The following is a 27,486-nucleotide window of genomic DNA, read 5'->3' as shown; positions in this document are numbered from 1 at the left end:
TTTCCAATGTGTGTAGAGCGACCAAGGAGGAGAAAAAGAACAATAAGCAAAACAAGATATCACGCTAGAAGAATCACTTTCTAGCCATAAATTTTGCCAACCCTACGCGTGAGCCAACTCCACAGCAAGGATAACAGCATGAAACTCCGCATAAAAAGAGGTAGGATGCCCCAAGCTTAGGAAAAACCACCAAGAAAATAACATGCAGAATCTCGGAAAATCCTACCACATGCTGCAGGACTCAGGTTACCTTTAGCAAGGCCATCAATATTCACTTTGACACAAGAAAATGGAGGGGGATGCCAAAGGACAAAGTCTGTAAAAGAAGCTTTACAGGACTCAGTCGAGATTTTAAGAGAGACTAAAAGTTGCTTATCTAAAATAATATCCAGCACGGCCCGGGCTACTACTTTATGAACTTTCCTCAGCCTCTGCCTAATTTACATGGAAGCATCACTCAGTTTGGCGCATGGCTGGCACTTTCAGAGAGGTTACATTTTCGATTAGCGTTTTGCTTCCCCTACAGAAAAGCCAATGCCAAATTTAACCGTTGTAATTTTAGGTTCTCAAAACAAATACAGCTATGCCAGCCATGACGAGGCTTGACTGGTAGCTTAGGTGCTGAAGTGCCACATCCAAGGCATGAGAGAGTGGTGAAGAAATTCATTATAATTTGAATTTGTAAAGTGGTAAACAAGCGTCTCGGAATAAATTTAAACAAAAAAGGATAAAAGTAAAATGCGGATAACATTCGAATTCATTTGTCGCTGCCACTCGCAGAATAATGTTCACATCAGATAGTTCAATTTCTAAAAACATACACCGATGGATACATCTTATATCACGTGTGCATGCTTGGCCATAACGCTGCTCTTTCACTTGGAGTTAGTAGTCTGGAGGTGAAAGGTGATATGAAGATTCTAATTGATGCAATAATTAGCGGGACATGTTCTATTCCTTGGCATCTCACTACCATGGCGTTCAATATTTAGAGGACCGCTTGTAACTTCCAGAATATATACTTTCGTCATATCTATCTGGAAGCTAATTCATTTAGTTGCCGATGTGTTAGCTAGAATTGGGCATCTATCTCATGAGTGTTAGTCCTGGTGGTACACTCTCCCGTGCCGCTTGGTTTTGGGACTTATGTTGTAATTCTTGCCCAAGGGGCTTCTCTTTGTAACTGTTCTTTCCTATATATATATATATAAGCATATCTCCTTAGTTTTTCTGAAGAACAATGTAATGATCATGGGACAAATAAACAGGACGAAACAATTCCAATAACAAACATAGGATCCTCTGCCATAAGACGACCGTGTTGAATATAATCGTTATATAAAATATGGCAAGGACAGACAAGGACAAGGGCGGATATGACCATCCAAACAGACTAGTATGGATAAAGCAGACCAACAAACAAAGAAGAACAACAAAAGGAGAGGAAGGATGCCTCTGTCTTTAACAAAGGGTTCAAGGAAAGGGAAACAATTGAGACCCAACCAATTCGTCAAGGTGATAGGGCGACTTCATAAAAATTCATAATTTAGGGGGTGTATTTAATTGAAATTTTGAGGGATTTTAATTATTTTAATGAATCTATGGGTATTCAATCTGGATTTTAAGTGATTTTCTGAAATTCAAGGCGTATTTAATCAGGATTTTAAGATAGTTTATTAAAATCTTTAGAAATCCAGGTGTATTCAATTAGAATTTTAAATAAGTTTATAACATTACATGTGTATTCAATTAGAATTAGAATTTAAAGAATTTGGAAAAGTTGAGGAATTAGAGGGAATTGGAGAAATTTTGTAGTGTATTTTAAGTATCCACAAATCTCCCATCTCCTTATGAGATTTCGAGGGAATTGAATCAAAATTTTACACGGAATCTTTACAAATTAGTTAAACTCCATAAAAATCTCTTAAATTTCCAATTGAATACACCAAGGTGACAATGGTATAATTGGTATATGTGTAGCATTCAGATGGCCATGGTCTCCCTACTAATACGATCCTCATAACCTTGGCCAAAGAATAATTAGAAAACATGACTCAAGAGAGAAATAACAAGTCCATCACGAATTAGGAAATCAGTTTTTTCCAATAATCGAAATAAGTACGCACATTAAAAACTAGAATTCGACTTGGGCAGAACTTCCATTCTCTTCTAAAACAGCTTCCACCAACGAAAAATAGTTCTTGCAGATGTTTAACTGAACATAGCAATGGGAAAAGATGGGTCAGGAGTTAATAGTTTACACACATTTTTCCAAAAATGGTGGTTGTTTGTTTTGAACCTACACCAGGTTCACCCTATATCAGCAGCTTCCCAGTCACACCAACAAAAAAAATTAGATATTTATAGTTTACGCCCATTTAGAATATGATAGTTACTTAGAGAAATCATATAGGTGAACAAATGTGCATATGCATGCAGTATTCAGAGTTAACCTAACAACCACGTATGCGAGCTTACGTAGTTATCGTTACATCAGAAATTTATGACATTGTGTCACTGGATAATATAATCAATTTATATACAAACCATTCATACTGGATTGCCTTTCATACTCGTCTTGTAATCATGATATAACTAAATGGTCACACAGTGAGACTTCAAATTATAACAACTCAAAAAACAATTCAAATCCAAATCCTTCAATCCCAAATCCTTCAATTATAACAACTCAAACAACAAAGGATGCCGATCAAACTATTTTGCATTGTCTGGATGCTGCAACAAATTGCCATGACCATCACCGCCAACCCATCACCACTGTACCACAACCTCCTACCACCACTGTTCTATTGCCTTCGTCACCACCACCGCGACTGCCACATGGTCACTGGTCACGGGTGGCAACCACGTGACTTTACTACTCTTGAAAAAACTTTTTGGGCCTACTTTGCAATAGGAAAAAGCACCCAACAACTAGAACTAAAACTAATGGGCCGGTTTGAAGTGCTCATTTACAAAACGCTACAGCTTTAAAGAAAAAAAAGGAAAAAACTTTATATAAGTTAAATTTTTTTAACCAATAATAAGAATAGTTCAATTTATTAAAATAAGTTAAATTTCTTAAATTTAATTATTTAATTATCAATAATTATCTATTCAATGATAAGATTTATTATAAAAATCAAATTTCTTTCTAATTATCTCTTTGATTATTTCTTTTATTTTTGTTTTTTTGTTATTTCTTGTTCTTCCTCTTGCTTTAAACCCCATTTATAGATTTTATTTTTAATTTTTATAATCAACCTATATCACAGGGTAATTATTTTTATGTATCTATATGACAAGTTCTTTTTTATAATCAACATGTCACAAATTCATGTGTCTTGCTTGTAGGTATATTATGTTTTTTTCCTACCTTTTAGTTAGGTTTCATATCTCACTTACATGTATAATATATATTCATATATTTGTTACTTGAGTTAAGGTTGTTTTGTAGATAATTTATTTTAGCATATTAGTGTTTTTTTTTTTTGTAAGATATTAATTAGATTTTTTGGAGTTGAAAAATGCATAATATTAGAAGATTTTAATTGATTTTTAATATTTAAAAAATATATAAAATGAGTATAAAAGAAATAAAAACATGTAATTAGATAATTGGACTCACTCCTAAAAACCATCTATGTTTTTGGACCTAGATCTAAAAGCTCCAAAAAAAAAATGCTTATACTTAAAAGTGCTTTTAATGGCCACTCAGTACTACGGTATAGTAGTATGACTCTTCATTTGAAAGTGAGAGGTTTTAAGTTCGAATATCGTGGATGGAGAATTCAATACTAAATTAAGTTGTCCGTTATATAACTTAACCGAACTCTCTTTAGAAACCATCTAGTGCTATCTTTAGAAACTGCACATTAGTTATTTTTTTCTTTTCAAAATGCACTTCAAATGTATGTTTCAACTATAAACACTTTTAACATTTTTCAATCTATATTCAAATCATTCTAATTCTATTCATTTACCACAAGTTCCACTTACAAATCTGCAATCCGATAGTAGTTGATCTCATTCATATTCCTTACTTTCTTTTCCTAGTTTATGACTTTCCTCGTTCTAAATAAATAAACACATTAAAACTGAATACCCAAAAAAAAAGAAAAGACACGTTGGTTTATTTGAACTTGAAATAGCCTAAACATCCAGATATACTGAGCGTTGCAAAATGACAAAACAACCCTTTGTTAATGGTGGAGGGCCCACTCTTGTCCTATGTAGGAAAAAGGCTGAATTGTAATTGTAACGCAAAACCGAAGCAGTGACAAGCTGTTTCCCAATTTCGTCCTCCAAAAACAAAACACAGAGGGTGGGGACTGAGGAGAGAGAGAGAGACCGAGTTTTTTCTTGTGTGTTCTTCTTCAGAGATAACACCAAGAAATCAGAATCATCACACCACCTTGAGTAAGAATCAAGCTTTCCCATTTCCCTGTTTGATTCCATCGATTTTTTTTTTTGATTTTTCGTAAAAATCTTGAGGCTTTCTTTTTGGTAACAAAAAAACTCTCTGAATTTTCTCGGCCGTTGATTCCAAATCCTCTGTTTGTTTTATATTCTGGGATCTATTTTTGATCTGGGCTTCGATATCTTGTGTTATTTCTCCAGATTCTCTCTTGTTCTAGCTCTCTCTGCTTGCAAGTTTGCAAAAGATAAGGTTTTTTTGGAGAAAACAGAGGAGGTTGGCACAGAGGATTTATGTCTTCTAGATTTTATCTGTCGACTGGAGCTCCGAAGAAGCTCTGGAAATCATATCAGCCTCTCTTTTGCATGCACAAACAGATTGCATCTGTTTTTTCCATGCCATTAAGATCACAAAGGTATGTGGGTTTCATTTATTAATTATTAATTTATTACTCTCTTGCGTTTAATATTATGTGTGTTCAGTTTTCAATTTTTATGATATTTAATGTTTTTATGATATTTAATGTATGCATGAACATCAATATTAGTGCTTTGTGGAATTTTGTTGATGGGTTTTCTGTTGTAGGGGTTTTTGATGGGTTTAAGGTCTTTGATTTGTGGTAATTTTTGTTTTCGTTGATGAAATTGGTGCAGGAGTTGTTCTGGAGTGAAGTGCTTTAAGGATTGTTTCAGAATACAATTTTCGATTTCGATTTCTGGACTCGGGTTTTTAAGGGTTTTGGGTTTTTCTTGATACTGAGTTTTGAACTTTTGAGAGAATTTTTGTTTTCTTTTTCTTGTTTTCGGGTATAGGGGGTTTAGGGGTTTTAAGTTCAAAATGCCGGGGATGAAAACCGTAATCTTGAATCAACATGTGAGCTGGAACAAATTGAAGAAAAAGCAACCTACCGTAGAAGAGAATGCAGGTTACATGAAGAGAATTCGGATTATATACAATGATCCTGATGCCACTGACTCTTCGAGTGAAGATGATGAGGATTATGATATTGAGGGAAACCTATTTCAGCATGGTAAGCGCTTTGTTTCGGAGATTTTGGTTGTGGAAACAGAACGTGAATCATCTGCAGGGACCAATGGAGGCAGAATTGGTCATAGTACGGACTTTTATGACTCTAAGAAAAGTAATAGAGTGCTCCCTAAGGGAGTTCGACGCAGAAAATGGGGAAAATATGCAGCGGAGATTCGAGATCCATTTCAAGGAATTCGAAAATGGCTTGGCACTTTTAATACAGCAGAGGAGGCTGCTGCTGCTTATCAGCAAAAGAAGCGTGAGTTTGAGACCATACAGTCACAGCAAAGGACTAAGAGCCACTGTGAAAACATGCCATTATCTGATAAGCATGAGTTTGAGAGTATGCAATTAACGGAGGGAGCCAAGCATGAGCTTCAAAGCGTTCCTTTATCAGAGGAGAGTCAGGATTCATCGTTTTGCCATCCATCACCATCATCTGTGCTTGAAATGTCTGGTTCAGCTGCGCTTTGTATTGGACTCGAAAGGTTGAAAGAAGAATCTGGGGTGGAAGTTTCTGGGGGAGAAGGCACTGTGCAGCAACCAGTTTTTGAAGAAGAGGAATCCATTCCAATGTTGCCACCATTAGATGTCGAACAGTTGAATTTGGGATGCGGGGACAATTACGTGTTTTCTAGCTTGGATCAGTTCTTTGATGGCATGTGTGATATTGTTGATGATGGTATGACAGACACAGTTGATTATCCCGTGTGCAAGGATAAAAAAGGCGAGGCTACGTGTCTTCCCCCTCTTGACTTCAATTTTGGTCAGCAGGATTTCTCTTGGATTGATCAGAAACTGGAACACGGTAAGCCATGAAGTTTTGTAGTTAGGAATTACCAGTAGTTTATCTATTACATGTTGCACAATAAAATGCTCAAGAAATGTTTGAGCAGCGGTGTTTAGCGTTATCGTTTTCTATGTTCGGAGAGAGTTCTTGGGTTTTCACTGTGCTTTTCGGGCCGTCCAAGATTTTTCCAACTCTCAGACTCGGAGTGGTAATATGTTTGAGTAAGCTATTATTATAAACTGAACCTTTGTGTACTCCTTTTCTATTAGTATTAATGACAGGTCAGTTTAGTCAAATGCGTCAAATTGTGATTTCCAGGTAAGTAGGAACGACTCCGTCCTATAAACACGGAGCGAATTGATGTTGATTCTCAAATGTAACGTTGCTTTGCCAAATTTTGAAGAGACGATAATACCAGTGTGAGTCTTAGGAGGCGTATTGTTTAAGGATAATTAAGGGCTGCTTATATGGCCAGGAAAGGCGGCTAATTGAAGATAAGCTTTCACTTTCAATTGACTAACCATCATCTCGCCGGCCCGGTTCAATTTCGATGGGTCCGAAGCCACAAAGCTGACCAAGTACACTGAAAATTGGAAAAAAAAAATTGGTACCGAAAAGGAATTGTTGGATTCAAAAGAAAATGCGATTAAGAATGTCTTGCTTTGCTACAAGTCCTCGATAACTTTACAAGTTAAAAGAAAAACTTCAAGCCCGAGATTATTAGCTGGACTCAAAATCCGAATGGTTTTTAAACTCCCCGAAAAAACTAGGAGCACCGTAAATGTGCAGAAGCCCCGCCCCGTAAACATTACAGCCATCGGAACTTGACGCGGAACAAAACGATTAGAACGTAACTTCCCTGGGCTACAGCTTGAGTTGGAGCTTCAGTACTGCTATTATCTACGAAAAGCCAGTTCGCATACAACAGCAAGATGATCGCTGCCCCATTGCTGCAAAGCAAAACCGAAACTTAGAGAAATACACAACACCTTACTACCTGATCACACTTCCCAAGTTTTCAGGTCAATTTCTATGAGTAGTTCACTTGTTATTTATCGGTGTGTTCACTTTTCTACAGTACTGAGCATAGTGAAGAAGCTTATGATGCTCTAACTCAAACAATTATTCTAATTCTCCTTTAAAGCACGCTATGCGACTGATAAAGCATAAATAATTGGAGATAGAAAGTTACCTTGCTGGGGAGTCCTCCATCTCTTCTTAAAGCATTGACTGGTAAGGTTTCAAGAACTCTGACAGGAACAAGTTCCCCAGTATGCCTGTCACTCAGCGACCAAAAGTATTTAAGTACAAAGCGCAAAACAGTAACACTCAGCCTGTTATAATTTAATGAAATTCCGGACAATGGACCGACCGAAAAACAAAAAGGCATACCAAATATAATCAACAGTTCCCATAAACTCGGAGTGGTATGACGTTGCCAAGGGTTCTCCAGACCTATCTCTGGTTCTACAACTACCCTGCAGAAAGGCACATACATACAGCATTGGGAAAAAGATAATTGGATTTAAGCATAAAAATTTTTGAAAGTAGAAATGATTTAGGACTTACAGGTACTCCCAGGTATGCACTGCAAAGCTTCAAATCGTGCCGAAGACAAGTGACCACTTCACTGCCAGTTGCAAGCCTTACTTCTTCCTCGCTCCATATATATGAAAATGGCCTAATAAAATATTTCGTAATACCACATCCACAATACAGAATTCAGTTAGAACTTTTTTTTTTTTTTAAAAAAAGAAAAAAATAGTTCTTTAACTGCAGTGCATGTCATATGAGAGGTCAAGGAAACAATAACCCATGTCATCCTGCTTTCACTTGAGAAGTTAACCGGAAATTTCAAAAAAATGGATCTCCTGGTTCTCACCAAACCAAAAGGGAGTTTAACAAAAAATAAAGAGAAAAAGAAGACACTAATGAATTCCATAAAGTTAAAAACCAATTATATCTAATTTTAGGTGATAAATGCACTAGTCATATTGCTTGTACATGTTCTAATGCGACATTTGAGGTAACTATTCATACACTGAAGTGCTTGCTTGCTCATTCTGAAATCTGAAGCCTCTGTGATTCGAGTTCAGGACAAACTGTCCGGATATACCTCTGCGGTCATGTAGTCGGATGTCCAACTGCAATAAACCACAGCAAGAACAGCATAACATAAACTGAAACCCATACAAAAAGGAAGGGAAAAAAAAAAGATGACGAAGAAACAGAGGGGGAAAGCAGGAGAAGCCAAAATGGAATCACCTCAGAAGAAGCTAGGAAATGGTACATAGGACTCTGAACATTTGACGAACCAAAAAATTCGGTGTAAGTGAAGTGGACCATCTGAATCAAACATGCTTAATAAATGATATCATTGCAGGAGGTCACCTGTGGGATGCTATTTAGATCTCCGGAAATTATAACAGGGATGCTGCCCCACTCTTGTGATAGCTCGTAAGCTTTTTTAAGAAACAGTCGGACCTAATGCATGATCACATTTGAGATATATTACAAACTATGCTATACAGTCCCATTTCTGAAAAAACATAGTAGAGAATACCTGCCCTAGCTTGATATCTCCGCGTTTTGGGTTGAATAGTAGATGTGTATTCCCAATCACTAAGCTTCTACTTTGGGTGTATGGACTCCTGTACAATGCATATCAGTCGGTGAAATAACCCACCAATATGTGAAGTAAAACCAAATCCTATACAAAATATGCAAACAGGACAGAAAGAAAACTTATACTCACGTTCCAGGTGGTATGTCTGACTCTAATTGATTTTGGTTACTCTGCATTTTCAACAAACAAGAAAAATGTCTAGTGTAGCTAAGCAACAATGGTAAAATGGAAACAAAACAATTGGCAGCACAAAGGGGTTCGTCAACATCAGCAATGGCTGGTATTTTAACAGGGGATGTCACAATAAGTCATAGATTTTAGAAGAGAAATCATAATTTTACTGTGTGACAAGGCATGTTTTAAGTGGCTAATGCCCCCTATACCTTTAATACACAAAGTTGAGCAACATTGTTACGAAGTCCAAAACTTTGGAACTCTATATTTTCTTCATGTAAAAGGCTAAACCTGCATTCAGAAAATCATTGGCTAAAAGCTGGAATAGAAAGTGACTAAATTGATAATAAACAAGAAATGACAAGTTATACCAAACATACAATACCAACATGACCGTAACTAATGAAAATTAGATAGGATATATAATTCAAATGCAGTCATCAAACGTGTTTCTCAAAAAACTATAAAACCACAACTACTATAATAAATATCAAAGGAAAAACCATCTAGCTAGTCGTAAAGAGGTAACAACATATTTGATTTTGAGGAGAAACAAGATTGGATATGAACTGATCTGTCATTTGAACTTAGAAGTCAAAGCAATGTGCAGAAAATTTACAATTTTCAAAAGGTCAACGAAACCTCACATTTCCTTTTTCCAAAATATGGCGCATCCATCATTTGCTTCACCCGTGCGTGCCTAGGGATAGTTGGTAATCATTAATCAGAATGTATGCCAATAAGAAGGTACTTGACAATGGTAAGTGATTACATACTTGGAAAAGAAAATTCAAGGCTACCTTATAAACACCTTCGAACCCATCTTTCCGGAAAAGATGAGCTAAATCATCAAAACGATCAACCTCCTACAGCCATACAAGTAACTTAGTATTAACTTAAAAGTAAGTTAAATAATAAAGATTCACACTTTAGCCTACACATCATATCTACATTGCCAAATTCTTCGACCTTACCTGCAAGCACATGATGCTAGCATTGTAGCGATTGATCTCCTTCCGAATAAGCTTCCTGCGGCGGTTCCACTCCAAGAACATGGGTGGGACTTTGTAGTACAACTCTGGGTGCTTGGATGCATTTTCCACACCCAGAATGTTATAAGAAACAACCACAAATTTCTCTGCATACCACAAAATTCAAAAAATTTAGCACAATGCCTCGTTTGGGTGAGCAATCCAAACAGCTAATTGCAGTAACAAAAAAAATCCTAAGCAAACCCAATCAAATTCAAATTAGCCAAACAGGGAATCTGAAATTTGGATGTTTATTTACCTCCATAGGTGGAAGCAGAAGAGCTGCAGGGAGAGGAAGCCCACTCCCGGGAGCTCTCTGTCTCGGTTCGACTCGGTTGCCGCTTCGTGTGCTTCCGATACGAAGGCGATAATAATTGGAACCTGGATGACGACGGCGGCGGTGGCGGGTCGGATTCTCGGGTTAGGGTTTTAGATTCGGACTTCACTCTTCTGCGCCGCCGCCTTTTGTGAGGCGGAGAGTGAGGGTGGTTCTCTGCGGCTTCTGTGTTGTGTGAATGTTGCTTGCGCTTACGCCGCCGTACATCGCCGGTTTCTTCCATTCTGCCTGACTTTTTAGTTTTAGAAGCGGTGGCGGGAAGTGGAACGCGCTCAATTTGTGGTACGCGCTGCCATGGTGAGAATGGGGGTGGTTGCTCCGAAATTCAGTCAACGGCGTTTAAGAGGAGGAGAAAGGGATAGATGTCCAATGAAGTTAAATGGCCCAATAAAATGTTCAAGATCTCAGCCCAATTTTTATGCCCAATTTTTTTGACAATTCATTAGACATTGACAAAGACTTTTACAAAGTAAACAAGAGAAATGCTAAAAAGATTTTCTAATTAAAATTTTATATTTTTTGTTATTTTACTGTTTAATGTTAATTTTTATGCTAATATTATAAAATATTATGTCAAAACATAAGATGACAACGACTCCATGAATAGTCTCGCTTTTGAGAAAATTTCCTTAGCATTTACTAGTTAGTTTCACCCAATTTTATATGGAACGAGATAAATTTAGCAGTACGTCCTAAACTTACTACTTTCTTCTTTCCAATTGTATCCCTCCACTTTTAATTGAGCTGTAAAATTATAGACTTTTTCAATCGTATGATTTCTCCTACCGTCAAATCTGTAAGTCTCAATTTATATTCCTGCATTGAAGTATAAAGTGTGGAACTACAATTTTCTTCCGTAATCTGGACTACTAAGTAGTTTTGAAAATAGACGGTGAAATTGACTCTAACAAATAAAACGATTGACTTTAAAAAATCGAAGTATTTAATAGTCTAGACTACCAAATACAAACCCATGAAACTAACAAAATATGTGATACTTTTGATTGTTTGCAAAAAATTGACATATTTTGAAAGTTAAAAGAGCTCAAAGCTAAGGGTGCATTTTTGCTCACCACTCTTACGTGGTAGCAATGTTCATCACATTATTTATTACCATTGAATGAGTTTAAATTTTAAGATTTATATATATCCACTACACAGATTTTAAAATTTAAATTTATTTAATAGTAAAAAATAGGGTAATGAATTTCACCATCACTTAAACGTGACGGGCAAAAATATTATCCAAAACTAAATTAAAATGGAATCAACTAATCCGTTTGAGTTCGTACAATGGAAGAAGAACTCATTTCAACGGCTGTTACTCATGGTGGCACCCAAGGGCCAAAGACTGGTTGGTCCAAATGTCCAACAGCCTAAGAAATAATTAAAGAATCACACATTGGTCTGCGCAACACCAACTCTCGCTCACTCTCATTAATTAATGATGTGTACTCCCAACAACTTCACTCCACTCGAAATTAAATTAATCGTCCAAATTTTTTTGAAAAATTGGACAGAGATATGATCTTTCATACCATTTTCAACAAACCCACCCAAGCAGATTTGCAAGATGAGATCAAATCAACTAGTACTAGTACTTCTGCAACTTTTATTCATCTTCTCCATTAATCTAGCAAATGCCAAGTCCACCATAGAACCATGTTCCTCCGCAGACTCCTGCTCCTCCCTCCTCTCCTACATCCTCCCATGGGACTCGAAACTCTCCGAAATCGCCTTCCGCTTCCAACTAAACGTCTTCGACGTCCTGGCCGCCAACTCCATCAACTTAACCATTCCGTTCCCTGGAAACCAAATTCTGAAAGCGAAAACCCAACTAAAGATTCCCATTTCGTGTCCATGCGTGGACGGCATCAGGAAGTCCGTTTTAACGTACACCGTCCACGCGGTGGACACGTTGGATCTGATAGCGGAAGGGTACGGCGGGCTCGTGAGCGCCGAGCAGATTAGGAGTGTGAACGGGATTGGCGCCAAGAATCCGTTGACGGGCGGGCAGAGCGTTTTGGTGCAGTTGCCATGCACATGCTTTAATAATAGTAACAACGGGGTTGCTTCTGTGTACATGTCGTATGTGGTGCAGAGCGGGGAGAGCTTGAGCGGCATTGGCGGAGAGTTTGGGGCGACTGTGATGGAGTTGGTGAGCATCAATGGGCTCGGTCAACCAACGGTTGATCCTGGTGACATATTAGCTATTCCAATTTCAGGTTGGTAGAATTTCAATGAAATTGGTTTTTAATACAAGCGATCATATGTAATACGGAGAATCGAACTTAAAACTTCAACTGCAGAAATAATTGTTACAATGTTGTCATTCCAGTTTTTATTGAAATTTAATGTGTGTTTGTTGGTTTTTAAGATTTAATTAATTTATAAGGAAGAAAGGTAGGTTGGTGAATTTATACATAATTAATTTGGCGAGTAATGTAATTATGCACTTACTGGTCAAAGACGTTCTTGGAGTTCTGCATGTGTTTGGTTTTGAAGCTATCAAGAGGAGAATCTATGTTTTTGGTTAATGTGGCATAGTACAATAAGTTAAAGAAATGAATGAATAAATTTTGGTACTCCCTATACCAACAGTGCTTAGATATGTTCACCAAATTAACCTATAGAATTGATTTGGGCTGGTCATGAATTATTTTAAGTTTATAGAATGATCGGTGTGAAGAGTATTTACCCTCCTTCGTTTGTATAAAAAAAGAGCGTCGGATTTATATATGCAACATAATCGAAGCTGCACATATGTACGTACATACCAAACATATAGATAGATTAGCTTATTAGTTAAATTAATTTAGTGTCACGGTATATGCAGCATGTTCATCAGCAAATTTGAACTGGTACAATGAGAGCTTAATAGTTCCAAATGGTTCATACGCCTTAACTGCCAACAACTGCATAAAGTGCTTTTGCAGATCAACCACTCTCAAGTAAGCATGTTTAAATTCCATTTTACTAGCTACTTAGCTTACTGTCATTACCAATATATCATGCTCACAATTTTTCTACATGTTAAAAGCCTGGCATATTGTACATTAATTTGTACTTAGCTGACTATCTTGCTTGGTCATCAGCTTGCAGTGTTCCCCATCTGGCATTGTCCCCTCATGCTCTCACCTGCAATGCAAAGACTCCGATGTCTTCATCGGCGATGTGTTAACCAAACCAACAGCATTCGGTTGTAATGTCAGCACATGTGTGTACCGAGGCCACAGTGGCCGCAAGATTTTCAGGAGGTAAGAGCAAGGAGAAAGCCTTACCTAATAACGCTTGTCTGGGGCACCATTTACACAAAAAGTAGATCCAGCTGCAACTCACATGCACTAGTAAGACAAACCATTGCAATTGGATATTTATTAGGGTGGTTCGCTATCCAAACACTCATTTTTATCTCCCACACACCCCTTTCAATTTTCGGTCATTGGATCGAATGATTTGAAGATAAATCAAATAATAGAAATTAACAAAGACTGTATGAGAGATAAAAATAGAAGTGTTAATAGCACCACCCTATTTATTAACACACAAGAACAAGATTCTAGAGCCAATTTAACAATTACCTTGTATTACTTTTTAACTATATCCTTTTCTTGCGCAGTTTGGAAAATTCTTCTCATGCCAATTGCTCAGGTGACAATTACTAAAACGTATTCTTTTTCTTTGATGATTATTATTATTTTGTTTCTGTTTACTGTAAAAACCTGGCTGTGCAGATGTACAGGATTACGGCGCAGTGTCACCAGAGCCATCTTCTAATCCTGTAATCCCATATATATCTTTACCTCCGTCAGCATCACCATCTTCTTATCCACCCATGGGAATTGGTGCTTACGGACCTACGAGTACACACAACCCCAATACCCCTAATCACAGCAGATTGCTTACTCAATCTTCATACTACATTTTGTTGGTTGTCCTTGCCCTCTACTTTTTCTTGTGATAAAATTAATCGATGCCAATTCTAAATGTCCCCATGTAAACTTTTTGTTCTTTTGATTCATATTTTTCAATTAGATGCTCAATCCAACCAATGAAATGACATAAAATGTCAGAAGCAGCAACATTTGCAATGTATTAGGTTACTGCCCCTTCTCATTCTTATGGTTTCAACTTGTAACGTAATAGTTACATTTGTTTGGAACATTCTCAGGCTCCTTAAGTTTCCACGCACATGTCAATTTCTGTTTGTGCATATTAGGATTTTACTACGGATCATAGTTACCCTAATCCGTGTACGTATGGTAGTAGCTCAGAGTTGTCAGCGAGTTATGCTCACAAATCAGAAATCTACACGAGCTTGACCCATTATAAATTGGTATGCGTTGGGGTCGTCTGAGCCATTCCGCTAGGAAAACTTACACATAAACTTCAGCCCAAACTCTGTCCACAAAGCCCAATGGTTCATCTGATCATCGACTGCTTCTTCTTCATGAGAAAATATGGCTTGTAACTATGTGTATTGTCCACAGCCATTAGTATTAGTAATTTTTTTTATCACGTCATGCGATAGAGAAATACTAATGTGAAATAATGTTACTGATTGTACCACAAAAATCTGCCCTTTTCACAGCACAATTTCTTTTTCTTTTTTTTTAAATTTCAGTTTTTCTCTTTTAACCAAACCTGGGTTGTTATATAATCAACATATCAAACCTATCCCAAACCAAATTAGGGACTGATTGTTCCTGCAGGCTGCAGTGTGTTAGAGACGTTATAAATCTCCACCATGAACATATGTATGTGGAGTTCAGTTCCCTCACCAGTACTGGTTATTCATTCTTATCCCCAGCCGAAGGCTAGCTAACGTGGCACCTATCTCTTCTTAGAGCACACAGGTGTCGAAAGCGAACTCGATCCCACCATTTCATCAGTTGCCTAGATTTCAAGCCATCATGGTCGAACTGACAATTACATTATGCTGCGTTTGTTGGATATGATTTATGTATCATGTATGGATGATAAACTAGCAGGACAGTATGTTTAATATGTGTCGAACCTGTCACTCTTCTTCCCTCGTGATATCAAATCGATCAATACCAATCTTTCATAATAAGTTTGATTACATCTATGGAAATCCAATTTATAGGGCTCAGTGGCCGGCACAATTTGAGTTTTAGAGAATTAAGACTCAAGTTGAGTTTTAAAAGATTAAGTGAGACTCGAGTTAAGTTTAAGCTTTTACAATGAAAACCATAAATGCTACAATAGCAAAGTTTGGATATGGCATGGGCAATTTTTTGTTTGTTTGTTTTAATTTATGGTTTTGTACAACTTTGGTAGCATTCCAGCCCATAACAAGATTGGGTTTGCACAGAAGTTTAATGAAATTTCGTCCTGGCTTGGCTCCAACTGTAAACTTGTCTTGATAGCAATTTTTCAGCTAAATATTGACAAAAAAAATTTTCTTCTTATTACGAAATTATCGCACACAAGTAGTAAATGTAGATGTGTACATGTTACCTTCCTATTTTTGTGCACTTTTGCGTGTGAAACATACTCAAGGGACCAAAGTCAATCAACTTGCTGCTAATCAACGATTGTGGGTGGTGACACAATAAGGTGGATGAAATTTGCGAAAAAATGGTTGGTTTAGTGGGTAATACCTTCGAATTTATCTCTTGATTCGTAGTTTGGAGTTCTCATAGCCTACTCGTTAGTGCTAAAGCTGCTCCTTAGCGCATATAGCCGTTCGTTAGTGCTTAACCTACTCTTTAGTTAGCGCACATAGCACGCAGTGAGACTTAGCTTATGCATGGACATAAGTCCAATGAGAATAATGACTTGATCATGACTTATGGGTGAAAAATTAACAAGAGCTTTAATTCTCTCTTAAGTCTTAAGTTCTTAACTAGAAAAAGATATTTTTGTATTTATCACATGAGAGATTGTAATATTACTGTTTTTATGACTCAGATTCGTTTACCAATAGAAGTAAAAACCTAGATATCTAAATTTAGCAAATGGTTCCGCAGTAAATTCATCATTTGGAAAGAATCGCATTCACATAGTGGTTTAGGGTGAGAGTGAGAGATGGGAGCCACAAGAGAGTTGAAAGAAACCCTAAGAGGAGGGGCGGGTGGGGGGGACCAAAAACAAGTTTCTACATAAACCAACAAAATAGTCTCTCTCATTTTTTCTCCCAAAACACACCTGCTACACAAGCAATTGTGGCCTTCCCTAACTCTAGTTTGGCCCACATGGATCCCTCAGTTTGACTTGCAACCAATAAGAATTCAGAGAAAAAGATCAAGTTGAGAGGCTTAGCCAATGAGCAGTGAGATACGACCTCCCTGTGGGTCCCAAGAAGCTTTAGCAACATCCCCTCCTCTCTTCCTAATGTAGCAAAGCAAAGCAAAGCAAACCACCAAAACAACTGCATGGCAACGAAGGTAAGAGTAAAAGCGCTGCAGTGGGTCTTCCTTTCACTCTCACACTCTTCTCCCACACCCCACACTATAATTATTGAACCATTTGGGCCTCTAAATAAATATGTGAAGCCACCTCAATATTCCTTGTTCATGAGTTGTGACTACTTACAACAAAAGCACTTTGTTCACCTCAACATTACTCTTCCTGAATTCAGTTGTGACTTATAACAAAAGCAATTGTTCATCGGTTTGATTCTTGCTAGATTTTATCAAACATTTTGCTGTTTGCTGCTGCAGTATGATCACGGATAAGAAAGCTGCAAATGCAATGGGAGGCAACACGGCTCGAGCTTGCGATAGCTGTTTGGTGAAACGGGCACGATGGTTTTGTGCTGCTGATGATGCTTTTCTTTGCCAAAGATGTGATGCCTCGGTGCACTCGGCGAACCAGTTAGCAAGCAGACACCAGAGGGTTCGGCTCCAAGGTTCATCTGTCAAGGCCAATGCGTCGGTGCAGCTGATTGTGGAGCAAGCTGCACCGGCTTGGCACAAGGGGTTCAAGCGCAAGGCACGAACCCCTCGCCACAACAAGAAGCCTGGATTCGCAGCCAAAGATGAGCAAGAGAAAGTAGGGCTACACCCTCCTCTACCTTTTGTTCCGGAAATCGGGTGCCAAGAAGCAAATTTGATGGAGGATGAGGAAAATGAAGATTTAGAGCGGCTTCTTTATAGGGTTCCAATTTATGACCCTTTTGCGGCCGAGCTTTGCAATATTTCGTCAAGTGATCAGGTTGGGAACAATACTGGTGCTATTGATCTCGATGACGAAGAGATTGAGATCAGAAATACGGGAAATGACTTGGACAATTTGGGAGGGTTTCTACGGTCGGAAATGGAGCTGGCGGAGTTTGCTGCTGATGTGGAGAACCTGCTTGGAGGGGGACTAGATGAGGATTGTAGTGACATCAAAGGAGTCCTGGGGCTATTGGACGAGGGTAAAGAAGTGAAGGTTGAAGAGGAAGTTGAAGGGATAGAATTTAATCCTTCGATCTTGGATTGGAACTTGTATTACGATCAGTCATCAGCTGTACCGGTACTAATGGGAAGTGAGGAGGACAAGGAGGAAGAGGGGAAGGTAGTCCTGTTCATGGGGGCTCAGAGTAGTGATGAGATTGGATTCATGGAGAACAAGCAAATATTGATGAAGAGGAAGAACATATGTTTGAAGCTAGATTATGAGGCAGTCATCACTGCCTGGGCAAGCCAAGGCTCTCCATGGACGACCGGAACTCGACCGGAGCTCAACCCTGACGAAGGCTGGCTAGACTGCATGGTAACAATACTACTCTCTCTCTCTCTCTCTCTCTCTCTCTCCATTTTCTGGTCCTACTGATCTACTAGACTACTGGACAACAAAAGCATACTCATTCATTCGAATCACTCAGGTGTACTCTTCTGCATGTGATTACTGTCTACTGAAAAGAGTAAAAACAAAAATTATGATTACATATATATAATTACATCAAATCCGCTATACATTTTTAATTAACTCTGTAAGGATGATTGCCTATATAATTAAAATCTATCTAGCTAACTTGTGTTACTTAAGTAAGTCTATTAAGCTGGCACAATTTTTACAAAACCTAATTAGGTTTTTTTTCTTTCGATCAAACCTAATTAGGGTTATGTATTAAATGGTTATTGCAGGGTATGTGGCCTACAGAAATTCATCAAGCACATGGAGATTCAGCAGGATGTGTAAGTGGAAGGGGAGATGACCCGCGAAGAGAAGCAAGAGTTTCTAGGTACAGAGAGAAGCGAAGGACACGATTGTTTTCGAAGAAGATAAGATACGAAGTTAGGAAGCTGAACGCGGAGAAGCGGCCTAGAATGAAAGGTCGATTCGTTAAGAGGACAACGTCCAGCTTTGGTGGGGTGGGAAGTAGTAGTAGTAATGCTCCTGCGGCTGCATTTCCCTACCTCATGATCAATAAATAACCGTACGTAGCTGTAGCTCTCGTATTGATTTTCATGAACATCCCAATTTTGCTTGTTTAATTTCATGGCAAAATTGGACTGACATTGATGTATATGCAATGTGCCATACATATAGCCTGCATTTTTACGATAAATGAAGTAACTTGGTAGCTTATAACTAACACAGTTAGTCCATCTCTCTCACTACCAATGTATTAAAAGGCAAAGGTGTAGGTGAGGCGTCCCATGGATAGCCCCACCTAGGTGTGAGATGTGAGGGAAAGCCTCATGGTGCCCAATGGCGTAGCCACACCAAAGGCTACGGTGGGTTGTAGGCCAGGAAGAGTTTATGGCATACGTGTGTTTGTGTGTATTTTAGTGCATAATCTAATATAATAGACAAAAAAAACTACAAGAATTATTTTTTAATGAAACTAGCCCGACGAGTATTTAGCACAATTAGAAATATAAAACTCATCATGGAAATTGTGATGCCATTTTGTTCAAGATTATTTTGTTTTGATTCAGCGGGCTTTATATTAGTTTCAATCAATTTTTTTAAGATTGCCTTTACATCTACTTTCCCTGTTTTGATTTGTGCTAGTTGTGTGATTGTAATTGAGATGTCAAACTTTTTATTTTCTTCTTGTGTTTGCATCTAAATATATGTAAATTTGATGATTTATTGTAATATTTGCGGTTTGCAAATGTGAAGATTTTTGAGTTCATGCCAAGTAAATTTTAGGTATACAAATATGTTAAACTTAAATTTTTGCATGCAATAAAAAAAATCATTTGATTTTAGGGTAATTTTTTTGGCTAGCCCACCCATAAAAAAAATTTTGGCTCCGCCATTGATAGTACCTAAAATTTTAACATATATATATACACACACCTTTATAAAATATAATACTTTGTAAAACAAATATAATTATAACTAAATCAAAGATAATATCGTCTTCCTCATTACTAAGTCTAGTTGTACTTAGGAACTATGTCATAAAGTCTTGAAATGTTATAATTATTTATTTTATTATAAGTAATTATAGAAAACTTCAAAAGAAATAAGGGTGAGTGACCACAATTATAGAGAATTTTAAGGAAAATAAAGGCTAAATGTCACAATTACAGGGAAATTCAAAAGGAAATAAAGGTTGGATGGAACAATTATAGGGAATTTAAAATGAAATAAAGGCTGAGTGAGCAATTGTAACATCCCACATCGTCCAAGGGAGTGGATCCTGTAAGCCTTATATGTATATTCTCATCTCTACCTAGCACGAGGCCTTTTGGGAGCTCACTGGTTTCAGGTTCCATCGGAACTCCGAAGTTAAGCTAGATCGCGTGAGAGCAATCCCAGGATTGGTGATCCACTGGGAAGTTCTCGTGTGAGTTCCCAGAAACAAAGCCGTGAGGGCGTGGTCGAAGCCCAAAGCGGACAATATCGTACTATGGTGAAGTTGAGCCTGGAATGTGGTGGGAATTACAGGGACTTTAAAAGGAAATAAATCCTTAGTGGAACAATTATTATTATAGGGAATTTAAAGAAAAATAAAGGCTGAATGGAGTAGTTATAGGGAATTTGAAGAGAAATAAAACTATGCTAATTAAAAATAAGATTTGGAGAGTCTTTCTTGTTCGTTCAAACTTGAAGTCTCCAACATTTTAGAAATAGCCATAGATTTTGAAGGGAAAAAAATGCCCAAGTTGAATGCCTGGGCATGCCTTAGCCGCCTAGGCGCGCCCCAAATGCCACCCTACGCCCACCCCCACAAAACAGAGGCGAAAACCCAACCGCCCAGCCTCCAAGACCGCCTAAGCGCGCCTCGAACCGAGTTTTTTTAAAACACTGCTCACTACTACTCATAACTAGCTACTACTTTCAAATTCGAAGCTTTACTGAACAAAGTCAGAAGAGCTCTCTCTCTCTCTCTCTCTCTCTCTCTCTCTCTCTCTCTCTCTCTCTCTCTCTCTCAAACACTCAGAAAAACACATTAACCAATATCGACTTTGAAATTGTGTGTGCTAATTGATGCATGTATAGCTAACAACTGGTTGGCAATAGCTACTACTATCTTAGACTTGAGTAACAATATTCATGTTTTCTTAATTTACGGAAGAGTAAAATTTTAGAAATCCCCCCGAAGTTATACGAACTTAACTTCTTATTGCCTTTACGTGGCGGTGTGCACTTGCCTTGATATAATGGCAATTTGGATGAAATGTGAAGAAAATAGACAGTATGGGGAAATTGGCTACAATCATTCATTTGAGTCCTTAGCTTACTAAAAACAAAAGTTCAAAGAGTAAACCAGAAGGCAAATACAAGTTCATGGAGTATTTTGGCAATTTACTTAACAATACTCTTCTTGTTGATAATGATATTGTAGTTAACTTCCTTACATCCACGTTTAATCAAATTTCGTAATTAAAAGTGGATTATAAGCATGCCTGAATGTAAGCATTCAACCAAAACAAATTCGTAATGGTTACAGAGACACAAAAATATCTTTCAAACACTTGATGCATGGAGACACGAAAATCTTTTTCAAACACTTGATGCATGACATGGTAATACACGTACAATCACGTATATCTATGAATATGATTGTACTATATATTGATAAGTCAATTTCGTGGGTAAGTACATTAAAAAGCTGTTGTGTCACTGGTACTATTTTGATTAGGGCAACATGTTCCACATCCATCACATAAGTTGAAAAAGAGAAATCACGATTCAGAAACCAACTCACAGTACAATGATTTTTTTTATACACATTCTTTGGGGGCACGGTTAATTTTGATTCATTTTACTGCCAACAAAAGTTAACTTTGAAGAGAGAAAAGGGAAGAAAGATGGACAAAACCTGCCCAAGTTGATCAACAGGTTCCAGAATTTGGCATTCACCACTATAAATTTCATGCAGTTGTTGGTAGATTCGGTTAATGCAAATACATATCTAGGAATAAGAATTAGGGTTTCTTCCTTCTGGCTAAGCAATGCCAATAGGAAGACGATCTTTTTTTGTCAGATATACTGCATCAGTAGAGTCTTCTGGAAAAAAGAAAAAACGTGGTTGTGTTTTTCAGGAGAGGAGAGAGTGGTATTGCCCGTGGGTTAGGACCACCAGACAAAATTAAGTCTCTAAATTATTTATTTCAAAAAAAAAAAAAAAAGCCCTTAAACTCTTAAAAATTATCAATTTCATTTCTTATTCTGAAACTCTTATTGTCACGAGTAATAATTCAAAGACTAAATCAGCAATTCACCTATCTATATATGATACCCCTTTGGATTCGTTCTTTGATTTAAATTTTCGAAAGAAAAAAAAAAAAAAGAAATTTAGGCTTGTTTAATAATCATTTAGTCTTTACCTCAAAAAAAAAAAAAAAAATCATTTGGTTTTTTGTTTTTGGTTTTCATTTGTTGTGTCAGTAATAAAAATTGAAATACATAGATAAAATGATGGATGAAGAAGAGTGAATATAGAGGATGATACAAAGAAAGACAAAATAAAATGTAAATTAAAAAAACTATATTACATTGTTTTCACTTTTTAAGATTTTGTTTTTATTCTCTCAAAAAAAAATTGTTTTTATTCATTCTTCTTCATTTTTCCCCCTCTTCCATCACTTTTCATGATCCCTCCTTTTCACTATATAAAACGAAAAAAGAGAATCAAAAACTAAAAATGAGATAATTATCAAATGGGTTCTAAGATTTTGAATAATTAATTCGAGCATCTGTAGTATTTGCAGTGCCCAACCATAGATAACTCACTCTAGTGAAAGCAATTGAAACATCTTAAGCAGAAATCATACATCGGTTACCATTTTAGTAGTTCAGTCCTCTATGAGCAAGGACTCTCAAAGCAATCGAATCAACCACCAATCCTTTTCTCAAGTCAAGTAGTATCCAAAAATAACAATAAAATAAAAATATCTGTACAATTTATTATAGTTTTGCATACATGGGATGGGATGTGTACTACTAGTATAGTTTAAAATAGAGCTTATCAAGATTTTAGACTAATTTATGTAAAAGGTATTCAATTATTTCCATTACGTCTTCTTCTTAGACGTCTTCCATAAAAAATTTGTAATGATTATATATCTTAAATTGACATCGACAAGTACACGAAGGTTTGTATATTATTATTAAGGGAGGATTTGAAACTATTACAATAATTTAGGAAAATAGGCAGTTTCGAACCCGAGAAGCATGGATGGAAATCCAACATCTTCCGCTAGGATATTGGACCACATGCGATTCAATTTACAGACTTGTATAACTTAGAATATTAACTAGCTAATCAATTTGTTAAGAGCGATCATACAACAAAGTTGTTCGAGTCCAGATTAGTACTTTTGATTCTGCTCCCACTCAAGAACATGGGGTAGTTTTGATGAGCGGGTACTACACTCTTCTTTTTACCTTTACTTAAGAAAAATTAAGAGACATAACTCAGTAGAGAGTACATAAAGTCAAAAGAGAGTGCGGAAATCACTTTCTAAACTGTCTAGTGCCGTTAGTAAACGATGAAAAGAAATCCAATAGTTGGGGTGCAGAGAAGTAGTGTTGTATAACTGTTGGGTTCACTGGCTGTCTTGCTTTTAACTGCAGACACAAAAAGATTATTGCTCCTTTCCTTGGTATGTTTGTTTTTGAGTGAAACCTTGTGATCTCATGGTGGGAATATTGCCATACGGTTCAATCTCTTCCAGTTCCAAAGATTCCATATGTGTACGTACGTATGCATGCATGATTGATTCTTGAAAAAGGTTTTGATAGCGCTGTTTTTGTTTATTTTTTTATTTAATCAAAATTAACATGACTAATCAAATGATGATCAACGCTTCATTAACAAAGAAATGTAACGTGCCGTGCCCGAAGAAGGTTAAGGTGACAAGAAAGCCACCATGCAATCTTCAAAATACAATTCCTAAATTACGTTTTCATAACAATTGATCAATGTAAAATGACTCGTTTGGAATGTCATCAACAAAGCAATGAGGACAAACCTATCACTCTTTCATATGTTATATAATGGGATGTGCTATTCACAGACCCTATTTTACTTTTTTCACCTCCTATTAATTTTCAGCCGTCGGATCGTATGAATTGAAAAATATCAAATGACATAAATTAATGAGAGGTGTGTGGGAAGTAAAAATGGGTATGTGAATAGCACCACCCTATATAATATATCATAATTGAGAATAATCCCATGAATCATAACCCCTGAACTAGCTAGTTAAACGTACTGTGATCATCTTCTGGGAGTTAAAAGTTCTTTGTGTACTATATAAGGAAGCAAGAAGGGGAAGGAAGGGGAGAGAGAGAGAGAGAGAGAGAGAGAGAGAGAGAGAGAGAGAGAGGAAGAGCTAGACTACTTGCATTACAAGCGATCTTGAGGAGCTGATGTCGATATGTGAACATGAGGGATCGATGGAGAGGGGAGCTACCTTCGGTCCAATTCAGAGGGCTGAGGAGTGGCTAGAGCTGTCATCTCATGCATTTGGCTGCTCCCTTAATATTATTTTCCAACCCTAGTAGCCTGCTGCCTGCGCAGCTGTGCAACTCTATTCAATTAGCTGTTGCATGAGAGATGATAGATATACTGAATATAAAGGGTTTGGCCTGGTGCATGGTGTGGGAGCAACTCCTTCCGCGCGCTTAGCCCGCCCATTGGACTGAAGGGAGCTCAGGCCACCACCGGTTTCACCACGTCGCGTAAACCGAGTCAAGTGCATGATTTTCTTTTCTTTCTGTTGTCTGCTCTTAAGACTATAACCATTCTCATCACTGTCATATCCTCGTCGCTAATAATCATCGGATGCCACTTTTACTATCATAATTTTCTTTGAGGTTTGATGAATCTGCTTGACAGGAAAGAAGAAAATCAAGTTGGAGACTTCGAGCTAGCGTGGATGATGTGGTTTTACTACAACAGAAATCCGAACGGTGATGCAAAATCCAGGAAAACAAGAACGTGTGCTCCGGACGAGATTGAACATTTTTCTTGGTATGTGTCGAGTTCCAGTCTTCGAGTTAGAGAAGCAACAATTACCGAGAGGACCGCAATAAAAACACAAATTGTAATGCCTTGGAGAATCAGCAACTATTTTTCCTTAGCACTTGAGCAATGCAAAAGGTTTATGATACATCATTCATACATAACCAAAGACAAGAAACTTATTCTTTTATCTAGGCAGAGGCCTAGTTCAAATCAGCGTCAATTTTTGGAAGCTAACAAGCAAGATAATCTAGTGAAAAGTCGAAGCCTGAAATGTCGCCAGAAATCTGTAACAACAAAGAAAAGATAAGACTGGTTTCACAAAGTCTAGAGATGATAACAGAATATCAACAATGCAACGAAATCGTGATGTATTTGATCCCCAACTTCCCTCCATTTTCTGCATTTCACTGCAGCCCAAACTTACTCACCTGCGCGAAGAAAACATAATAAGTGCACCAATTATAACTGCAGACCCTCTTCATTTACATGCAACATTGAACATATCACGACACAGAAACTTTGGATTCCATGTCAAGCAAAAAATTTAACAATCCATGTTAAATCTGCATCAAGAGTGATGCTAGCAAAGCTCAGTATTCAAGTCATTCAACAGATTCGACTTAAATGTTCAAAACAAAATGAAGGTTTCGGCAAGACTGCGCAAGCAACCTTCTTAGCTCCATAACCCAAATCCAAACTCAAAATCAACTGAGTAGATTGAGGAGATTGACAGACTTCAAGATCATACCAAGAGGACCGAACACCAGAATGCATTTATACACAATATTCTCATGCTCTATGCTTTCTCAAGTTGAACCATTACCAATTTGTTTACGATAATTCTGTTTCCGAAAGTTACTGTAGATCTACCAAGTCAAAGATGACTCAACTTGCTCAGACCTTTCAATGAACTGTCCAAAAACTTAGAAGCTAGCAAATCCAACATGACATCGAAAGCCGTGCAAAATGGATAAAAGACATTATATGCGAAAAATCATAATGGAAAAAATCCCCATAACGCAAGAAAGGAAGTTGCAGGGGTAAATCTTCCGAAGTTTGTAGATTCATGTCTTTGGTTTGGTATATACATGTTTACTACCTAAATCGAGGTAACCCTCACCAGGCAGCAAATATACATCAGAATTGGATTAGGCATTCTATCAATTTTCAAAAACTCAAGTACTGATAAGCAATTGATCCAGCTGACAGTCCCGATTCGACTCAAGCCTCAAACTAAGAAACTAAAGACCATAGCTACACCTACACCTATTAGGTTTCACATTTCAGAAATTGAGCTGTTTCCTAGTGTTTTCTGTCTGAATAAAACTCCAACCTAAAGCCCTAAATCATATGCCTCACCAGAATCAAAAAACGAGAACCGGAGTCTTAATTCACAGCGAAAACGAGCAAATGGAATCGAAAAGCCCCAAACTTGAACAAAATTTCACCCCAAAAACTGAACTTTCAAATCCAAACAATCAAAAATTGCAATCAGATTATCAAATTGGGAGCTCACAACGCAAGAAACAGTACCTGAAACCGATCACTCGGATTCCACGGGCTCCGGCTTCGGACCTGAAATTCCCAAAAACAAAAGCAAAATGTCAATTAATTGAGAAAACTGACAAACGACGGGAAAAGATAGGGTACGGTGGCGGACCATGGAACTCGTAAGGACGGTGGTCCTTCCCCCAACCGATGCCGCGAGTGGACTCGAGGTACTGGTGGACGAGGTGGCGGCACTTCTGGAGGTGGTTGACGCCTTCGATGCGGTAGCACCATCGGAGCTTCTCCCTGATGATCTTGGCCTTCTCGATGTCGATCCACTTCTCCCGCACCAAGTGCTCCCTCATCTCAAGCATCGCCACCGGGTCCTTGTACGGATTCGCCGGATCAAAGTCGTCCGGCGGCGACTCGTCGAAGTCCACCACTCCCTTCTTCCGCCCCATTTTTCTCTCGCACTTTTGGATTGCTCACTCCCTCTCTCCCTCTCTCCCTCCGTGTTCTGGCTTTGATTTTCGCAGCTCTGCAGCTGCTTCAGGTTGTTGAGCTTTTGGGTATTTGGGCTTACGATTTATCAGGCTCTGGTTTTGGGCTCATCTCCTTTGAGAAAGCACTAGGCCCATTTGGGATACTTTTGTAGTAAGAAAACGGGTTTGTCTTCAGCAGTCCGACATTTTATTAATTAGATTAGCAAGTTGACAAAAAATAGTGTTTCAATAATTCAATCATGGCCAACTATTTCTTGCTAGTAAGTAGTCTGGATTATTGAAGAAAAATTGGTAAGAAAACATGTTCACTTTGAAGTGTATTTCCGTGTTAGTGATTTGCCCACTCTATTTTTATCCCTAAGCACCTCTTCTTTCTTTTTCTTTTTTTTCTTTTTTTTTTTTTTTTTGGAAACAGCACCTCTTTTTATTTGAACTTGAATGCAAGTGATTAGGTATACTTCCTTAGTCAACTGGTTTAACATGCAATTGCCTAATTAAGAGAAACAGAGGAACAAAAAGTGCAAAAGAAGAAATGAGTATGACAATCATTATTTGTTTCTCCTTCTAATAGGCTTAAAATTTATGTGATGGTTCGAGAGCAACTCAAAATACTATTCATATCTTTCTTCGACATTTGCGATACACAAAAATGTTATGGCCGGAGCTGTTTATCTAGCATCCAAGTGCTTCCTAAAGCAACTCCTC

General features: G+C 37.7%; 5 protein-coding genes across 9 annotated transcripts; 3 read left to right on the top strand and 2 right to left on the bottom strand.

Annotated features, from left to right (window-relative positions):
- Window positions 1–4,275: 4,275 nt before the first annotated feature.
- On the top strand, window positions 4,276–6,532 carry LOC137710554 (uncharacterized). 2 transcript variants are annotated; one of them, XM_068449617.2, is made up of 3 exons: window positions 4,276–4,419; window positions 4,621–4,832; window positions 5,071–6,532. In XM_068449617.2, the coding sequence occupies exon 3, from the start codon at window positions 5,255–5,257 to the stop codon at window positions 6,263–6,265; it is 1,011 nt and encodes a 336-aa protein (XP_068305718.2). In that variant the 5' UTR covers window positions 4,276–4,419; window positions 4,621–4,832; window positions 5,071–5,254; the 3' UTR covers window positions 6,266–6,532. The 2 variants fall into 2 exon arrangements, with proteins under 2 accessions (XP_068305718.2, XP_088551452.1); XM_088695326.1 differs by having other exon boundaries at window positions 4,276–4,832.
- Window positions 6,533–6,857: 325 nt separating this feature from the next.
- Window positions 6,858–10,767, bottom strand: LOC137710553 (DNAse I-like superfamily protein). Of its 3 annotated transcripts, none has more exons than XM_088695323.1 (14): window positions 10,327–10,767; window positions 10,011–10,174; window positions 9,837–9,902; window positions 9,684–9,736; window positions 9,246–9,327; window positions 8,992–9,032; window positions 8,800–8,887; window positions 8,628–8,720; window positions 8,502–8,534; window positions 8,277–8,380; window positions 7,806–7,917; window positions 7,629–7,714; window positions 7,429–7,513; window positions 6,858–7,186 (listed from the first exon to the last, which is right to left on the bottom strand). In XM_088695323.1, exons 1-14 carry the CDS (start codon window positions 10,625–10,627, stop codon window positions 7,133–7,135), a joined length of 1,362 nt encoding a protein of 453 aa, XP_088551449.1. In that variant the 5' UTR covers window positions 10,628–10,767; the 3' UTR covers window positions 6,858–7,132. The 3 variants fall into 3 exon arrangements, with proteins under 3 accessions (XP_088551449.1, XP_088551450.1, XP_088551451.1); XM_088695324.1 differs by having other exon boundaries at window positions 7,806–7,919; window positions 8,285–8,380; XM_088695325.1 differs by lacking the exons at window positions 8,992–9,032; window positions 9,246–9,327.
- Window positions 10,768–11,835: 1,068 nt separating this feature from the next.
- On the top strand, window positions 11,836–14,568 carry LOC137711709 (lysM domain-containing GPI-anchored protein 1). Its single transcript, XM_068450970.2, has 5 exons — window positions 11,836–12,629; window positions 13,241–13,355; window positions 13,500–13,661; window positions 14,024–14,055; window positions 14,139–14,568. Exons 1-5 carry the CDS (start codon window positions 11,978–11,980, stop codon window positions 14,363–14,365), a joined length of 1,188 nt encoding a protein of 395 aa, XP_068307071.2. The 5' UTR covers window positions 11,836–11,977; the 3' UTR covers window positions 14,366–14,568.
- A 113-nt stretch (window positions 14,569–14,681) lies between these two features.
- On the top strand, window positions 14,682–18,952 carry LOC137711536 (zinc finger protein CONSTANS-LIKE 6). Its single transcript, XM_068450783.2, has 2 exons — window positions 14,682–18,126; window positions 18,501–18,952. Exons 1-2 carry the CDS (start codon window positions 17,092–17,094, stop codon window positions 18,789–18,791), a joined length of 1,326 nt encoding a protein of 441 aa, XP_068306884.1. The 5' UTR covers window positions 14,682–17,091; the 3' UTR covers window positions 18,792–18,952.
- Window positions 18,953–24,883: 5,931 nt separating this feature from the next.
- LOC137710926 (NADH dehydrogenase [ubiquinone] 1 beta subcomplex subunit 10-B) lies at window positions 24,884–26,835 on the bottom strand. Of its 2 annotated transcripts, none has more exons than XM_068450092.2 (3): window positions 26,451–26,835; window positions 26,324–26,365; window positions 24,884–25,074 (listed from the first exon to the last, which is right to left on the bottom strand). In XM_068450092.2, exons 1-2 carry the CDS (start codon window positions 26,737–26,739, stop codon window positions 26,334–26,336), a joined length of 321 nt encoding a protein of 106 aa, XP_068306193.1. In that variant the 5' UTR covers window positions 26,740–26,835; the 3' UTR covers window positions 24,884–25,074; window positions 26,324–26,333. The 2 variants fall into 2 exon arrangements, with proteins under 2 accessions (XP_068306193.1, XP_068306192.1); XM_068450091.2 differs by having other exon boundaries at window positions 24,884–25,218; window positions 26,451–26,834.
- Window positions 26,836–27,486: the final 651 nt, after the last annotated feature.

Source organism: Pyrus communis, chromosome 6 (assembly GCF_041283825.1).
Source record: "Pyrus communis isolate YQ-2024b chromosome 6, ASM4128382v1, whole genome shotgun sequence".
NCBI classification, from domain to species: Eukaryota; Viridiplantae; Streptophyta; class Magnoliopsida; order Rosales; family Rosaceae; genus Pyrus; species Pyrus communis.
The sequence above is the reverse complement of the archived record's forward strand: the minus strand, read 5'-3'. Positions and strand labels throughout refer to the sequence as shown.

Excerpts from the sequence above, each read along its gene's own strand:
- LOC137710554 (XM_068449617.2), top strand. The coding sequence starts at position 5,255 with ATGCCGGGGATGAAAACCGTAATCTTGAATCAACATGTGAGCTGGAAC.
- LOC137710553 (XM_088695323.1), bottom strand. The coding sequence starts at position 10,627 with ATGGAAGAAACCGGCGATGTACGGCGGCGTAAGCGCAAGCAACATTCA. Across the intron at positions 8,381-8,501 it reads ATTTCCTAGCTTCTTCTGAG|TTGGACATCCGACTACATGA; the intron begins GTGATTCCATTT and ends GGTTTATTGCAG. Across the intron at positions 7,918-8,276 it reads GAGCAAGCAAGCACTTCAGT|GCCATTTTCATATATATGGA; the intron begins GTATGAATAGTT and ends ATATTTTATTAG.
- LOC137711709 (XM_068450970.2), top strand. The coding sequence starts at position 11,978 with ATGAGATCAAATCAACTAGTACTAGTACTTCTGCAACTTTTATTCATC. Across the intron at positions 13,356-13,499 it reads TGCAGATCAACCACTCTCAA|CTTGCAGTGTTCCCCATCTG; the intron begins GTAAGCATGTTT and ends CTTGGTCATCAG. Across the intron at positions 14,056-14,138 it reads TTCTCATGCCAATTGCTCAG|ATGTACAGGATTACGGCGCA; the intron begins GTGACAATTACT and ends CTGGCTGTGCAG.
- LOC137711536 (XM_068450783.2), top strand. The coding sequence starts at position 17,092 with ATGATCACGGATAAGAAAGCTGCAAATGCAATGGGAGGCAACACGGCT. Across the intron at positions 18,127-18,500 it reads AAGGCTGGCTAGACTGCATG|GGTATGTGGCCTACAGAAAT; the intron begins GTAACAATACTA and ends TGGTTATTGCAG.
- LOC137710926 (XM_068450092.2), bottom strand. The coding sequence starts at position 26,739 with ATGGGGCGGAAGAAGGGAGTGGTGGACTTCGACGAGTCGCCGCCGGAC. Across the intron at positions 26,366-26,450 it reads CCGTCCTTACGAGTTCCATG|GTCCGAAGCCGGAGCCCGTG; the intron begins GTCCGCCACCGT and ends TGGGAATTTCAG.